Source organism: Arvicanthis niloticus, chromosome 2 (assembly GCF_011762505.2).
Source record: "Arvicanthis niloticus isolate mArvNil1 chromosome 2, mArvNil1.pat.X, whole genome shotgun sequence".
Lineage (NCBI taxonomy): Eukaryota > Metazoa > Chordata > Mammalia > Rodentia > Muridae > Arvicanthis > Arvicanthis niloticus.
Genome location: NC_047659.1, coordinates 43,827,337 through 43,844,841, shown reverse-complemented (window position 1 = coordinate 43,844,841; position 17,505 = coordinate 43,827,337). Strand labels below are relative to the sequence as shown.

Here is a 17,505-nt window from a genome sequence, read left to right as displayed (position 1 = left end):
TAAGTATATTTATTGGTCTATTACCACCATTAACAAAATGAAAAAAATCAACTGTATTGATCATACCATTTCATTGTTCTGCAAATGAGCAATAATTACAGAAGTGATTATTGGACACTTTCATTACCACACTGTCAGCCAGTTTGTAACGTTGCACCTTCAACACATTAAACAAGATTCAGCATCAGAATTCCAGTCTTGCAATCATATTTTAAAGGACAGATAGCATCTAACATATTCAATAACACAGTTTTGTAGTGTCAAATGAATTCAGATTTCACAAATGAAATGAGGGAATTTCACACCGTGTTCAAGTTACACTAACTGGGATTTACCTGCATCTTAGGGAGAATTATAGGCGTATGTCTCCGTTCCTTTTATCTCCCATAAATTTCATCCTTCTGTGTATATCACCCTGTGGACTCAAGTATGACATTTGGCTCTCCTATAAGCTCATGCTTGTAGTACATCTGAAATCCTAAAATCCTTTGGAAGTATTACATTTCCTCACCAGGATTTTAACTGAGTGAAAATACTAAGAAAAGTATTCAATGTGGCCATTTCTGATTTTCCTCCAACATTTCTTTTCTCATTTTTGCACTGTCTCAGAATTCTGTAATGGGAGGTTCCTTCTAGGGTCCACTCGTGAGCAGAGCCTGAAGTTGTTCCCAGAAAGAAAGTGAGAGGTGTAGATTTGTATCCAGGAAGGTTTGGGGACCAATGTTTCCAAAATGAATATCTGTTGGAGAGTTAAACAATCCAAATGTAGAAGGATCAAGTTGTTCCAACCAGAAAAAAGGCCCTCATCAAAGAGAGCTTTTAAGCAGAGAAGGGTCACCCAGCCTTGAAGCCATGGGGCCTTCTTACTTTAATGACCACTCACTGGATACAGGAAGGCTTGGGGAAAAGCCCTGACCTGTTCAGAGCCAGCCCTCTGGCCACAGGGAACTCCTAAAACGAGACTTAAGTTTAGAGTTATTTGCTAACAGTTTCCCCAGAACATGGAAGAACGGCTGCCTCTGTCTTCACTCGCTTTTCTTCATTGCAGAGGGGTGAGCTGAGACAGAGCAGACCTGCTCAAGTGTGCTGTGGAGACACAAATGGAGACCCCAGCTTTTTATTCTGAACTGGAATCAATCAGACAGATTTCAATAAAACATTGGCAGGGTCAGAGTACTTGTTACATGGCTCACCTGACCAACAGGGAGTTCTAGGCTAGCATCTCGGCTCAAAGCTGTATTTTACCTCATTATGGGGAGAAGTGAGGTCTCATCTCTGGGGGAAAAAATACTGAAGGAAAAAATGACCAGTCTTGAAAAACATAGATTAGTGTGTATGATACCTGATACTCAGTTGAGATAAGCCAAGAGTTCATTTGTTTTCATTTGCCTAGGGAAACATCTGGGATTATGGAGACATACTTGTAGAAATTCTTCTAAAATAAGAATAATTCTTCTATCAAAAGCTCTTAGCCTGGGCTTATTCGGAGTCTTATATCCCTCCAAAATGGTATATAAGCATGCATATGCACGATTCTAGGGAGAAAATCTGCATTGTACTTTCTAAGTGCAGCTAAGAACTAAGATCTCAGAAATCCATATCTTACTTTCATGTGTTCAACACAGAGTGACATTCACTATCAGGCATTGGGAAAATAGCAGTAAACAAGGCATTACATTTTAAAAAACTCATACGTGAGGCTATGTACATCCCAAAATAACAATCCATAAACACTTAGCATGTCTAGAGTTGATAAGTGACATAGAAAGAAAATAATCCTGGGTAAAGAGATTGAAAATGAGGTTATTTCGGTGAAGGGATGTGATAGCTCAGCTACTGGGATTTGTGGAGAGAGAGAGAGAGAGAGAGAGAGAGAGAGAGAGAGAGAGAGAGAGTCAGTCCTGGAGGAGGCCTTTTCCTTGGGGTAGAGGTAGCAACAGGTTCAGGGGTTCATGGTAGAAACCTTCTCTGAATGCTTGAAGTCAATATGGAGGCTGTTGTGACTAGAGGAGGCCCAGAGAGGAGAGAACAGTGGGAGATAAGGTCAGGGGTAGAGCTGAGGGCTTGGTCTTGAGGGCTGTATAGACCTTGTAGGGGTCATGGCTTATATCCTGATCTAGAAAGCTGTAAAAGGATTTTAAACATAAAAGTGGCACTAACTGGTACATGGTAACAGACTACTGGCAGAGGCTGCCTTCTAGGACCAAGCATGGAAGCAGAGAGACCCGGCAGCAGTGCTGGAGGTTCGAACTCACCGTACTCTCTGTGTACAGATAAACTTTAGGAATAGAAGCAGAATCAGTCTAGCAAGGACATTAGACTGAGGCAGGTGATTTCAGCAAGAGCCAGCGGTAAAGACACACGGCAAGAGGAGAATAGAGTTAGGGAACCATTCCTGGCAAGATTCAGAATAGGAAATACCGAAAGAAGTGCTAGAAAGATAAGTAGAAGTTAGACTTCAGTAAGTATCTAGACTCCATGGAGATAGCAATATCCAAGGTGCCAGCACATCCCCATTCGTGACCCAGGCTCTCACATAATAATGAGCGTGAAAAAGATGCTATGAGCAATAAAGACAGAATAGGAGACAGCTAAGGTGCTACAGCTGCCCAGAGCACAATGCACAAATGTGTGAGCACTGTGAATTCCCAGAAGCACTCAGCACACAAAGACAGAAAGGACTTAGTCCAGTTCAGAGAGGTTACCTGCTCCAAGCAAGAGGCAGGATTTGAACCCAGATGTGCTAGCCAGGGAATTCCAGTGTGTACACACTGTACTTCTGTGGTGCATCACCCCATGAAGTCAGGAACCTGGAGACGTAGGGCAAGTACTCAGAAAAGTCTTGGACTCCATGCTGATCTGGAATGTAAGTGGCCATTGTTTCACATCAGATTTAGAGTGACACATGTCCGACCCACCTTCATGTCTCCCCTCTTTCTCCTTGGATCTGGGGTTACCTGCCTGCCTTTGGCATTTCTTGCTACTTTTCCGCATCTGTTCAGTGTGAGATCAGAGATACAGATGTCTCTTGAATAAATCATTAGACTGAAGTCATCACCTTGCCTCGTGTCCCAAAATCTTGCTTGTCTTATCTCAAAGTCTTACTCATGGCCATCCTCAGACTCAGTGAATTTTTTTCTTGGTACTAGGTCAAATTAAATTAACTTACCACCCCAGGAGCTTCAGCATTTTATGAGACTGTTATGAAATAAACCTGTGTCCTGGGAGAGAAGTGCACCTTTGGACTAATTGCTCAGAATGTAATCACAGACTATAAATATGCCTTAAGTCATCATTACTTCTGTAACTATGAAAATTCATAGAATCAGACTGTCTGGAGAAGGCCTGGCTTCACTTGCCAAACAAGTGTGTACTTGACCACCCGGATACTGACTGACTGCCTTGACAATATTATTTCTTTCTCTGTTTAGACCTAGGAAGGTAATAGCATGGCTTACATGGGGGCTATTAATGATGTTATTACAGTTCCATAAATCAAGGTGCATGCTATAACTTATGGCATGTTATTAAAAAGAAATGTATATACAAACTTAGCCCTGAAGGGCCTCCAAGCCTAAAGTGTGAGGCAAGAGAAAACAGCAAAGGAGACTTAAGAGGTACAGACCCGTGGGCCTCAGCGTGGCCCCATTTCTCCAAAGAGAAAAGCTCTTAGGAGTAAACTCAGTGGTCCAGGAGGGGTGGGGAGGCAAGCTCAAAGGACAGAAGGCTGGAGGAAGTCTAAATTTAGTGAAGTGTAGTTCTTGGCCACTGAGGAAAGGAGTTTCAGAAGTCAGTATTTCCAAATGATGGTGTCTCTTAAAACAGCGGGCTTAGTGTTCTCCAGAGTCACAGGCAGCCCTACCCAGCAGCTCCTTCTCTACTCACGTTCCAGGTAAGGAGTAGGTTTTTTTTTTTTATTTTTGAAATCCAGGTGCACAGTCAGGAGAAGGGAGAAAACAGTGACACCCATCTTTTTAATGAGTATTGCTGCTGGAGGAGAGATTAGCATCACCCTGAATTTTCTGTGATGTCAGTTAAATGAAGGTGTTTTATAGCACTTTACAACAAATTAGAATCAACTAAATTGAAAATAAGCCTAGCAGCTGGGTTAAGTAATCAGGTAAGTGGCCAGCTGTGCTATTTTTGCTCTGAGCTGAAGACAGAATTTGAATTTCTAATGTCCCAGAGGTATGGGACTCACACTTGGGGAGCCTGGGTCCTGGGGTGATTGTTTAAAGTGTTAGCAGCCATGCCTGCTTTTGAGTCCACATACAAGCTGCTAGGCACTTCCCTGGAAGTCGGCCCTCCTGCACATGTTCGTACACCAGAGAGCTGTGAATTAGTGCAAGACAGAGTAGTGCTGTTGGCTGAACATTAGAGAGCAACCCAGAAATAGATGACCCAGAACAAGGCAATAAATCACGCACATTAGCCAAGGGAGCCTAATGAAGGGACGAAAATTCATGTGAAGACTTTATAGCCACTCGTGAAATCAGCCCAAATCAGAGGGGCTATTAGAATGTTTTTATGTCTTAAGAACAGAACGCAGGCACCATCTTCCCTTGCTGCAATTTGTGTACAGTCAGAGTGTCCTGACACTGTAAATAGTGGCTTTCTTTGGTAGAAGGTATTTCATAGCTGGAAATTTCACTCTGTGAGCCAGAGTTTGCTACACAAATTACTGATGATTTTAGTATCTAGAATCTATTCATGAAGCTTAGTAAGGCCAGCCTTTTGGGTGTCAGCTGGGGCTCAGCTCAGTAGGTATGTACTTGTGTCCAATTGCCTGTGCTAACACACGAAGAAAAGAGAAGGAGATGAGAAGGAGTGGGCATGGGTAAAAACGAAACCCTTCAGACTATTCAGAATGGAGCTAGTGAGAGAGCAATAAATGTAAATAAAACCACATGCTTATAATTGTGATTTATAAAGAGAATTTATAGGCCATATCAAGTTTATAATTTTTATTTTGCCCTCCTCTGTATTTAACAGATAAAATGAACTAACTCTGTAGAAAATTCTTATACCTAGGTTTATTTCTGTCAATCATAAAAAACAAAAACCCAAATTTTTCATTTCCTTCTCTTTCCTATTTGACACTCATAGTATGAGTTTAAGAAGTATTATATCTTCTCAAAGTTTTAGATCTCAAAAATTCAGAAAAAAAATACTATTTAGCTGCTGAACCAGCAGTTAGTTTTTCTCATGACATAAAAATGACAGTCCCCCATTGCTCTTGTTTTTTGTTCTGGGAAACCTCTTTGTAGTGGCTCCAGCTTGACTCTCAGTAGTTCGATCTTGAGATCTAGATGTGAAAAGGGTAGCATTCAGTGTTCATGCTCTTTGCTTTTTGATACTTCTACCCTTAAGTAGATAGGTGGGCAATTGGAAAACTCTGTACTGCCACTTGACTCAGACGCCAGAAGTCCACAGAGACCAGGGCCAACCTCTAATGGATCAGCAGACACTGAGCCTGGATCTTCAGTGCTGAGCTGTGTGCTGTAGGTCTCCGTGCATGACCCTGACCCAGTGACTCAGGTGCTGGTCAAGGCGGCACATCACCATAGAGATGGATCACTGTGCTCTGAGAGCATGCCGTCTTGCCTGAACTTTGAGGGTTGTCTGCTGTATTGTTTTGCATTGATATAAGTGGGTGCCGAGAACAGACTGGATTTACAGGCCAAGAGTTCCAGAGTGCTGACTGGTCATTTCGCAGAGAAGTCTGTAACAGCCCCTCTCCTCTTTCGCACTGCCCCCTCCTGGCTAATAATTTTCATAGTAATGAGTTTTAGAAAAACCAACGAGTTGATAGTCTCCGGAGCTGTGGTCGTTTCTACTTTCCATTAGAAAGTAATTTCAAATTTTATTATAGGAAATGCAGGGTTGATGTACAGTGATTAATCCAGATGCACACAGATAGGAGGTGACAGAAATGATGTAAATGGTTTCAGAGAGTATCTGTATGAAAGTAATTTGGTCATTTATATGGACTTTGTAACGTCTGTGAAAGAAATGATTTTGCGGTTTATTGCATCATTAGTCAAATTTTCCGAATCATTGGTGTGAAAATCCAGAGTTATTGGAAATAACTTGGACACTGTGTCTCTGTGTTTGTATTTTACAGTGGCTGCTAATTTACAGAAGATTGTAGATGACCCCAAAGCTTTAAAAACGTTGACATTTAAGTTGGTAAGTGGGAAGGTGGAAGTGGACGTCCCGTTTCTGTTGGGCTGGCACCAGGAGGGAGGGATTCCACCTTCGAACACTCAGCATGTTGTTGTTGGATCAGGGAGAATCGCATTTTCTACTCAGAAGTTGCCTCTGCCACACTGGGAGTGTTGTTTCTGATCATGGCTGGCAACTCTTCCCTTCATGAATGTAGACCGTTCTTTCCTCATCAAAACTCTGACTGTGAATGGCCCTTTGAGACCTTCAAAGCTCTGGGTACCATGTTTTGTTTTGTTTTGTTTTTCTTCAGAATGCCTTTCCATTGCACCTTGACCGTACAGACAAAATTAAACTTAATTCAAAGCAGTGCTCTTACTGAAGCTTTCCTCAGTGGAAGTCAGGTTGTTGCAGCTTTTAAAAATAGAGGCCGATAGTTGTGTAATGGTTCAGGTAATTGGAGATGACCACAGAACAGCTCACCAAAGGCTGGCGAGCAAAGACATAGCATTTTACCCCCTACTCTGAAACCATGCCACCCCACTGTTGTAGAGGATAGATGTTCTGACAGGTTTTTATGCACTAGCACATTTTAAATCTCAGTATGGGAGACAAAACAGCGAACATCCTGAAGAGACAGTGAAGCAGAGGTTTAAGTCCAGATATTGTTTTCCAAGAAATCCTTACTAGCAGGGTATTAAGGAAGAATAAATCACTTGTTTTCAAACATGAGGCCAAGTTGATGTCCAGGATTACACAGTAGATGCTACAGATTCACCTCTGGTCTAGCTCAGAGTCCATGTCTACAGAACCATGTTGTCTTTCAGGGGCAGCCCCCAAGCCCATGCTTTCTTAGATTCATCTGGTTTCTTCTTTTCTATGTCTGGATGTAGTTACTTTGCTTGAGACTTGGTTTCCTCTGAACCTTAACCAGTGAGCAGTGCTGCCTAGTGCAGAAGAGTTATGGAAGCAAATCCATCTATATGTTCCTTGACCTCTACTAGACAGGTAGCTGTGTGGGTGTTCTCAAGAAACGGACGTTGATGGTGTTTCTTCCAAACACTGGGAGTTAGAAATGTTAAATAAAACCAATCTTAAGAGTGACCTTCTTTTCCTGTCTGTCCAACTCCTGGTAAAAATCTGAGAGGTTTCTTTGTTGTTAGCAGCAGCCAGCCAGCTTGAGGCCCACTCCACACAGCTAATTTGAGCCATGGGCAGCCAGCTAAATCTCAAAGATTCCAATGCATTGGCTTCCATTCATCAACTTGGTTATTTTATTTGAAGAATAAAAGATCAAAGCGTTCCAGCAGTGGTACTCCTCACAAGCTGCTGCTGTGGTTCAAGGTCCTTTCATCTCTCAGCTGTTTATCATGTTTCTAATCTCAAGGAGAATGTCAGGGGTCTGGAAATCGCCTGGGGAACAGGGAGGTCTTACCACTGTGTTTCTGTACCTTGCTGAACTATTGCCTCGCTCCTGGGACTGGAGGGGGACTTCTAATAATCCCTGAGGCCCAGGCCATCGGCCAGGTTCTCCACTTTAATGGCTTGTGCAGTCTGGGCTTTTAGAACTTTGAGGGCACCCCCTTAGTGGTGCTGGCGTTTTGCTAGAGCTGGAAGCATTCTTCCTGTAGATTGATCACTTTCCTGTAGATTGATCACTTGCCATTTCATCACCACCACCAGTCGATTCACCTGTGTTTTTACCTTACATAGCTGATCAGTTATGAAACCAGTAGTACAAAGGGCCAAGCACTGTATCCCAGCACTCAGTAGGTAGAGGAAGGCAGACTTTCTGTGAGGTGAAAGCCAGACAGGGCTATAGTAAGACTCTTATCGCGTGCGTGCGTGCGTGCGTGCGTGCGTGCGTGCGTGCGTGCGTGTGTGTGTGTGTGTGTGTAGGCATATATTCACACACATATTCACATATTACCCAAAGTAAATCTTTGGAACACACACACACACAGAGAAAGAGAGAGAGAGACAGAGAGAGACAGAGAGAGAGAGAGAAAGAGAGAGAGAGAGAGAGAGAGAGAGAGAGAGAGAGAGAGAGAGAGAGAGAGAGATTGTTTTTACCATTGCCCAGAAAGATCTTTCGCCTTCTTTGACAAGTATGGTTTCCCTGTTGCCATGTTTATGGCCGGGGAACTGCTTTGATGCTTTTAACAAAGTGCCTCAGCCACGGGGCCATTTCAGCTTCAGTATCCCGTGGCTTTGAGCTTGACACAGAGGCACTGCTTTGGAATTGTTATTTTTTAAATTAGTCTCCCTGCGGTTTGGTAATGTAGGTGAATTTTGCTACTTTCAATGTGGAATTTTAAAAGTCGCACTAGTGAAAATGTGAAATAATATATATTTAATTTGCTTTTGAAAAAAATACAAATGGGAGTGAATCTAATTAACATCCAGTTGGCACCCATTTGCAGGAGCATTATAGATTTTAGTTGCCGAAATGGAATGGCATTATGCATACCACAGATAGAGATTTCACAAGGGTGTCGATGATTGAAAGCTAAGGGAGTTTTGCTAAGGTCTGCTTGACTAGACCACATCTTTCCCTGAAACGTGGGTAAAGTCAAAACAGACAAAACTACTTGAGAGTTTTGAGGTTTTGCCCTCATTGCAGGGGGACAAAGATGGGATCTAATGCTCTCGGCCCGTTCAGAAGGACCATGTGGCTGCCCCCACTTCTTGTTCTGTCAGAAGGCTGTCCAAATGTGGGATGGAGACCACAGAGTTGGCCAGAAACCTGGTAAAATGGAAATGCCAAGGCCCTATTTCAGGCCCAGGGTGCTGGCACAGATGGGACCTGAGTCACAGGGGTCTACTTAGCTGTTTAAGTGAGAACTGGAAGTTCTGAGCCTGAAGTTAAAGGACTAAGGCCTCATAAGTAACACACGCCAAGGAGCAATGGAGTAAAGTATAGTTCTCAAACTCCATGATTCCTTGGAATTTCCTGGGGAGCTCAGAGGATCCCCAGGCTATACCCAAGCCAGCTGAATCATCATTGTGGAACAGAAGCTCATGGGCTTTGGTATGTTTTCAAGCTCTCCCACTGAATCTGAAACATATCTACCTTTTGGTTAGAAGGTTGGTGCTGAACTATCTTCAGCCCCTGCAGGGGCACAGGCGCACAGCCGCACAGCTGAACAGGTGCACACCCTCACACCCGCACACCCGCATAGCTGCACACCCGCACAGGCGCACACCCACCCAGGCGCACAGGGGCACAGGCACACACGGGCGCACAGGGGCGCACAGGGGCGCACAGGGGCACACAGGCGCACAGGCAGTTTCTGCAGCCTGCAAGAAAGAGTTAGGGAGGAAGTTTTAGGAATCTCACTCTAGGCTTGAGTGGTTAGACTCATGCTGTTCTGCACTGCTAAGCAAGTCCCTGGGAGTGTGAATAGTGTTCCTTTGTATGGGAGCCCAAATCTATGACTTCCTTTTAATTTTGGTTAATCCTGAGAATTAAATTGACAGGCCATGAGTATGATGGCATATGCTTATAATTTCAGAGCTTGAGAGGCAGTCAGGAGAACTATGAGTTTAAGGTCATGAGTGGGGTGCATAACAAGACTCAGATTTTTGCTTTTGTGTTTGTTTTGTTTTTAAGGAGGAAGAGAGAAATGATTAAATCGATGTATAATGAGATAAAAGAGAAAGACATACAAGTCCAGGAAATGAATACCCAAAGTAGCCATTTTAACAAAACTTGGACAAAAAGCTAGAAAAGTAAACAAAATAAATGTGACAAGGCAAGGGGCATGGGCAGGAATAATCAGCAGTGAAGCTGTGCTTAGGGATGTAATTCTTACATGTTCTACTCTTACTTTATTGCCAAGTTATACTTGGTACTAGACAAATACTCTCAACTGCTCTACTTCATCACCACCCCCAGCATTCTGCCTTATTGGTCCATTCTATTGGTAAGTTCTCCACTGAGATTTTCATTTTGACTTACTGGGCTCTGCTTTCCCAGTAGTTCAGATTTTACTCTCTTTATTGAATTTCATCTAGCTATCTTTTACTGATTTCATTGTTTCATTCAGTTGATTGTTTCCTTGTTGAGTGTGTGTGTGTGTGTGTGTGTGTGTGTGTATGATGAAGAAAGCATTGGTGAACATGGATGTGCAAGTATCTCTGTGGTATGTCGACTTCCAGTCTTCGGTATCCACTGAGGAGTATTAAATCTGGGTCATACAGTAATTATAAGGTGCATATGTTTGAATAACTTGGTCCCTAGTTGGTAGCACTATTTGGTAAAGATTAAGTAGTGTAGCCTTTTTGAAGGAGGTGTGTCATGTTGTTGAACTTCAATCGTCCCACAATTTCTAGTCTATTTCTCTGCCCCTTGATTGCTGATCAAGATGCGAGCTCTCAGCTGTTTTCACATTAAGGATTCTAACCATCTAAGACTGTAAGCCTTGTTAAACACTTTTTTTTTAGTAAGTTGGCTTGCTCATGGTGTTTTGTCACAGCAATGGAAAGACAAAGACTTCCATACTGATGTCTGTGGTGACTGTACACGTTTTCATTCCAGTGCACAAGTGTTCGTCCCCTGTATCCTTGCCCACATTTATTGGTGTTTATTTCCCTAATGATGGCCCTTCTGACTGTGGTAAGATAAAACCTCAGAGTTTTAGTTAGCATTTCCTTAGTGGCCAAGGATGTTGAACACATTTTCAGATATTTATTGCTTGTTAGAATTTCTTCTTTTGAAAGCTATCTATTCAGTTCATTAAGCATTTATTGATTGAGTGATTTGGGGTTTTGTTACTTAACTTTCAGAGTTGTTTGTATATTCTTAAATGAATGAATCCTTGTCTGATACATAATTGCAAAGTTTGGTTTTGTTCTTATTCTGAGTGCTGTCTCTTCCATCTGGTAATTGCTTGCTGTGCACAAATTAATTTTCTAGAATCCCATTTGTCTGTTCTTTAAACTTCATTTTGAAGCCAAGATATACAATGTGTAGGTAGGTCATGGGCCTCTGAGGTTCCCTGTGACCCTTCTAGAGGATTCTGGATGTCATAACATTTCAAGTACTACAAAGACGGAGTTATATTGCCTTTTCCCCCTATGTTGATCTTGGTACAAAGGTCATGGTGGGTAAATCTCACAATGTTGCCATAAATCAAGGCAGCAGCTCCAGTCCATATTTCTAGTCCATATTCATACACCTCATCCCTGTGAACAGTCATGGAAGCTTTATTTAAACCTGTTTCCGGGCAGTGGTGGCTCACGCCTTTAATCCCAGCACTTGGGAGGCAGAGGCAGGCAGATTTCTGAGTTGGAGGTCAGCCTGGTCTACAGAGTGAGTTCCAGGACAGCCAAGGCTACACAGAGAAACCCTGTCTCGAAAAACAAAACAAAACAAAACAAAAAAAAGAAAGAAAGAAAGAAAGAAAAAGAAAAAGAAAAAAGAAAACTGTTTCTAATGAAGCAGGGAACACTTCTGGTTTTATTCAACTTGAGGACATGCCCATTTACTACTCTGTAATAAAATGGGGGTCTATCTGTCCTTGGGAATGCAACAGAAGTACAGTGAGGGGCTTCAGGGAAAGCCTCCATGAATAGAGGATTGTCTCTTTACCCTCCCTCCTCCTTCCACAGGAAACCACCTTACTAAGAAAAACTGACAAACTATTGTTATCAGATTCAGCTGTGTAGCAAAGAGCACTTTAAAACCTGACAGTATTTGTTGTCGGTAATAAATTGGAATTTTCAAATGAAAATGGGATTTTGGAAAACTTCTCTCTGCTGTTATGTGACAGCCTCTCAGTACTGAGATGCTGTTCCAGTGAGACTGCTGATGGACCATATTAGTGAATACGATTTGTTTACCCTGTCTAGCATTCATATTCTGTAATGAAATAACCTTTAGAAGATCTATAAAACTCGTCGGTGCTTAAAAATCATAGCAGGTAAAGATCCACTCAAAGGGCAGAGAGGACCAATGGACTTTCATGGAATGGAGCACAGAAAGTTCAGCACTCTTGTTTCAGATTCCACGCTGCAGCTAACCTTTCAGAATCACCACGGGGAAAGTTTTGGCACTGTAGCAAATGGTATTTGGAAAAGCTTCTAAAACACCCCCCTTTTCTAAATCCGTGTTTGTGTGAGGCTGGGTTTGTCTTCAAGTACTTCAGAGCAAGAGGTAGAATGTAGCAGAGTAAATGCAGATCGATGCATGAGAATCCAGCTGCCGTCACTAAGCCAAAACGTTACAGAAGTAAGTCACATCAGTCTTTTCAAGGGCTGTCATCGCTGCTGCTGAATCTTTGTGGGAGGTGATGGAGAAATGGATTCTTTTCCATGAAGATTTTTATTTCTGGTAACATGGAGTGAGTTCATTATTAGACTTAATGAATCTGTAAACAAATATTTTAAAGCCGCATGCTTTAATTTCTAAGCTAGTATAGTAATTTTTACATGGGGGGTACTGGGACCCGAACCCAGAGCCTCATGCATGATAAGTATGTCAGGTACCACTGAGACATAGCCTCAGACAATACTTGTTTTTTTCAGTTTTAGTTTTCAAGACATTCAGTACAATAAATGTGACCCACATAAACATAATTATTTGGAATTTTCTCTTTTTTTAACAGTAAGTAGTCACCCTGAGCCCAAAAGTTTGAACATTTTCTCACCAGAGTCTTAGTCCCTTGACTCTGAGTGACAACATCATGTGTTCATGGTCTCCTGGGTGATTTGTGGATTGAGAAAGAAAGAGAGAAAAGCTGAACACAGACAGCATGGACCAGGGGCATCAGGCTGCATAGAAGGTGCCAGAGTCTTAGAGACAACCAAGCAAAGGCTGTTCAGGAAATAAGCACACCTGCTTGCTGGGTACCAGGGCACAGCGTGGGAACTCAGGGGCATCTTCCTTTGTGTTCCCAGGGTAACCAAGGGCCTGTTACTAAACTGTTGGTCTGGAAGAAGGAGCTCCTAGTCCTGCTTTGCTTCAAGTCAGCTTAACCAGTGTAGATAGTCTGGTTCTATCCTCATTCATTCCAACAAATTTTGGTATTCTTTTTGTCCTATCTCTGAAGTAGCTTTGAATCTCGTGATGGGCTTCAGCACTGGCCAGAGGGAGCATTTTGTCAGCAGCTGTGGCAGTAGCAAGTCCTTGGCTGCTGTCACTCACCTGCCTACCAAGCCCATGGTTTCTGCTACCAGTCAGTGAAATTAAGGAGAGTCTCACAAAGTAGAAGAGGGAAGGTGTCAGGACAGGAGAAGGGACAGCAGTAGAGAGACAGGAAAGTACTGGTTGGGAGTGTTTCAGCACTGGTGTGATAGACACTACTAAAAATTGTCTGATGAAATGCCTGCTTTGCTGGATTTCCTTGTTGGAACTGAGGGGAAACAGAGACTGAAAATTCTTCACTGAGCTGCTCAACTGTCAAAGAAAGCTATTGGCGTCGTCAGTGGACAGGCACAATGTTGATTCTTTGCTGTAAATACTGCCTGATTTTACCCACCTTCATGAAGGACACTGATTTGACATCATCATAATTTACTCTGAGTGTCATTTTAGAGATCATTACTAAAACGTCTTTAAATTTTTAAAGCATCTTTTAACTATATTCATACTTAAGAGAAATGCTACATTGGACACAGGTGGGTTTCATACACTGTTGTTTGAACATTGTACATACAAAGCCACACTTATCGTGTGAAGGGTGGTGTTTGCAAAGGAGTTCGAGGACATAATTTAGCATGGATTGAGACTAGAAATTTTTATGTGGCCCTTTGAAATTTAACCATTTGCCACCACCAGCACCTTTAGCATTTCTGCAATCCCCAGTTCTGATCAGTGTGTTGTAAGGTGAAGAAAAACTTAAAAATAATGATCTCCCCCAACCATATGTGTATGAGTGTGAGCGTGTGTTTGTACCCGTGCACATACTTATATGGATAAAAGAAATGAATGGGGATAAAAATTACAAATTAGGGTCAGTGATACCATCCAAGAAGGCAGGGGCTTATTTTCAGTATCTTCTGATCTTGAAGTAATAAGAATAATAAAAGTTTTGACACTATGATTTGGGCTAATTTTAGGTAAAAAAAAAAAAAAGTGTGTTAAAATAATATGAATAAAATTTTGTCAAAGGAAAGAACTCTGCTGCAATACTGTGTTAGCTATCTTTTGATGAAACAAAATTACTAAAGACAATGAGCTTACAAAGAGAAAATGCCTATTTTGTTAACAGTTTTGAAGGTTTCGGTCCGTGATTTGTCAGTCCTATTCCTGGGCCTGTGGTAGGAATCATAGTGGGAATACAGGGGAATGCATGAGATTACATGGCAGAACAGAAACACTAAACATGTGGCCGGGAAACCAATGGCAGGGAGACGCGATCTGGGATCCCACTTTCCCTTTTTAAAGGTGTGTTCCCAGGCACCTAAGTCTTCCCACTTAGGACGCAGAGGCAGGTAGAATATGAGTTTCATTTGTAAGCCCAGGTGGACATGGTACTGTAAGAATGGGTAGTAGATCCCACCACCTCTGATGGTTGAAGCCACCAGTGTAAAAGTATTTTGTAGGGATTTTCTGTGCCCGATTTTTGCTTCCAATAACTGCAGGGCATTTCTACACCTGCCCTAGCCCATTTTAGCTCTGGAATAAAGACACAGAGACCTGGTATTTATACTAATAAACTTCAAACATTAGTAGCTGGGCAGATTCTGATCTATTCTAACCTGACTAGGCAGCTACTACCCAGCTAAATGCTCTGTTACTTGCATCTTCTGGGCTTTCCCTGTTTGGGTCAGGTCCATGTGTGTTCTGTGGCTGCTCTCTAATTGTGATCTCAAGGCAAATCCTCCATGTGGTTTTTCCACACCTTCTCCTTGTGGCTCTTTTTTACTCTTTCCCATTTGGGACCCCATGACTGGGATTGAAAGTCCCTCGCTATCTCTTCTGCCCAGCTACTTGGCTGATCAGCTCTTTTATTAACCAATCAGAGTTGATGGAAAACAATTTTAACATAACATTCAGACTATGCCATAGTCAGTACTATAGACCGAGAACTGGGCATACAAATCAGCATCTGAATACATGGTGCACAAAACCATCCTCTGACATACCAGGACTACTTTTCTAATAGTATCTGGTACCCAGCAATCATTCATTCACTGATGTGGTTCTGGTGGCTTCTCCATGAAGAGGAGCCGGTGACCTGGAGTGGATCTGCCCTCCCACATTCACAGCTCTAAAACCAGCGCTGACTGATGGTTTCTTTTTCCCTTCCAGGCTTCCGGCTGTGATGGGGCAGAGATTCCTGATGAAGTGAAGCTGATCGGGTTTGCCCAGTTGAGTGTGAGCTGATGTATGTCCCTTGCTGTCACCCTCATCTGTCGTGCCCCTTCCCTCTTCCAGCCCCCTCTTTGCCTCCTTCCTCTCACCCCCTCACTCCCAAATCCCAACAAATAAGAAGATTGTGAAGAGGCTGGCTTCAATGAAGTGGGATAAAAAAAAATAATAATTTTTAAAAAACTGAGCACTCCGAGTTCTGCTTTATTCTCCAGCAATCCACAGTATGAGCACAGGCAAGTGCCACAGCCGCGCAACTGTCGCTGATTCCTTTCCAGAGAGCTATTTACTATTCTTAGCGGTCGATTTGGATAGCCCATAAGCGAGGAGTCGGAAACACACTCAGGTGGTCCTATCTCTTGGCAACAAAAGGAATCTTCTACCAGAAGCCTTTTCTCCTTTTCCTGTTGTATTTCTGTTTAATACTTTAATTGTACATCTGACAATACTGCCTCTTTTATGTTGTACTTAGAAATTAATATACTTATAAAATTAAGATTTATTAGCCAGACTTGAATTCTAGTTTTAAAACTTGACTGTGAATTTTATTTTTCATATATTTATGCTTTACACACCTTAGCTATGAGGGAAGAGTTTTGATTCTATGCTTTCTGCAGTTGATCTCTTGTTATTTAAACAGACGGTTTCAGGTCAATCTTTGGAGTATTTGTAGCTTCTAATTTTTGAAATGACTGAATTAAGAATTTGGATGCTTGCTCTTTTGGTTGGTTTGCCTAAAATCCAGTCCACAATCCAGTCGTCTCTTGGGAGAGGGAGGTGCCTTGCAAACTTTCATATTACGAATGTGCCTGAGGCTGCCTAACTCTGGACTAGTCTCAGATCTCAAACCTGCACTACATAAGGAGGCAGACTTTTGCTTCATCTGGACATTTAGAATACTGTAACCATGCTGCCGTTCTGTTAGATTGCTAACTACATCCCCTGTCTCCAATTTGGCTGCCCTTAGGCGATAGGATTTGTTTTGAAGGCGATAAACTTGACAACACCAGAATCCGAGTTTTACTTAAAAACTCCGCAGAATACACAGAGGATGTGAAAAATAACAGAAAGGATTTTTGTGCAATGACAAAAGGTAAAAATGCTGTAAACGTTCGAGAATAAATATTTCCAACCCAAGAACCTCCTGCTTGACTATGTATTATGAACCTAGTAAACCTTAGGATTTTCAAATTTGGAGTCAAAACCTTCAAGAAGGTGGACTCCGGGGATGGTACCATTGCTCTTTCCTAGCTAACCCTAGATACGGCAGCTCTTTAATGTACTTTAAAAGCAAATATATATTACTAAGGAAAGAAGTTATTTATAATTGCCTTGTCATAATCGTTAAGGTGTTCTAGAACCATTTGCATACAATTTAATGTAATTCCATTCCATTCTATTGTTTACACAAATTACTCAAAGATGACTGCAAAGGTAAAAGGAAAAAATAAAAGTGTATTGCACAGTGCACTTGTGTCTCCTCCGTTTCATTCCTTCTCCAGCCGTCACCAGCATCTCCACCATGCAATTCAACACTGTCCTAAGATGCCTAGTGCAAGCGGACTAGTGAGAGGTGCCCCACAGGGAGGATGCTCTGAACTTGAAGTCACAGTCATAGAGAACAGATTTTCAACGATTACCCCACTTAGGCAGGCAGCCCTTGAAAGCAGTGGGGCTTCAAGGGACGAAAGAGAACAATTCCTTCCAACTAGGAAAAGTGAGGAGGAGTGTCCAGGATAAGTGACTCAGCCAAGGCCTTTCTCAGAGCTGCTGGCAAAGCTGGGCACGCTGGATGCTGTTTCCTGACAAAAAAGAACACGTTCTCAACAGTTTTCAGTACAACTTGTGAATAAGAACAGTACCAGAAGTTGAAGGTAAATGCTCATTGCTGAAGACACCCACACTTTATAGATAAAGGACCTTTTGAGCTAGAATTCATCTCAAAGCCTCCCATTTGAAGATTAGCTTTTCTAATACCAGAAGGTGCTATGCGAGCTGTGTAGGGAGGAAAGCAGTCAGCAGTC

General features: G+C 42.3%; 1 protein-coding gene across 2 annotated transcripts in view; it reads left to right on the top strand.

The window, feature by feature from the left end:
* Stk39 (serine/threonine kinase 39) overlaps nt 1-16,951 on the top strand; it is a 262,138-nt gene extending 245,187 nt beyond the window's left edge. For both annotated transcript variants that reach the window (XM_076928855.1, XM_034495627.2), the window contains exons 17-18: nt 6,125-6,189; nt 15,422-16,951. In XM_076928855.1, the coding sequence (XP_076784970.1) occupies nt 6,125-6,189; nt 15,422-15,496 (140 nt within the window). In that variant the 3' untranslated portion in view covers nt 15,497-16,951. The remainder of the gene's footprint in view (nt 1-6,124; nt 6,190-15,421) is intronic.
* The last annotated feature ends 554 nt before the right edge of the window (nt 16,952-17,505 follow it).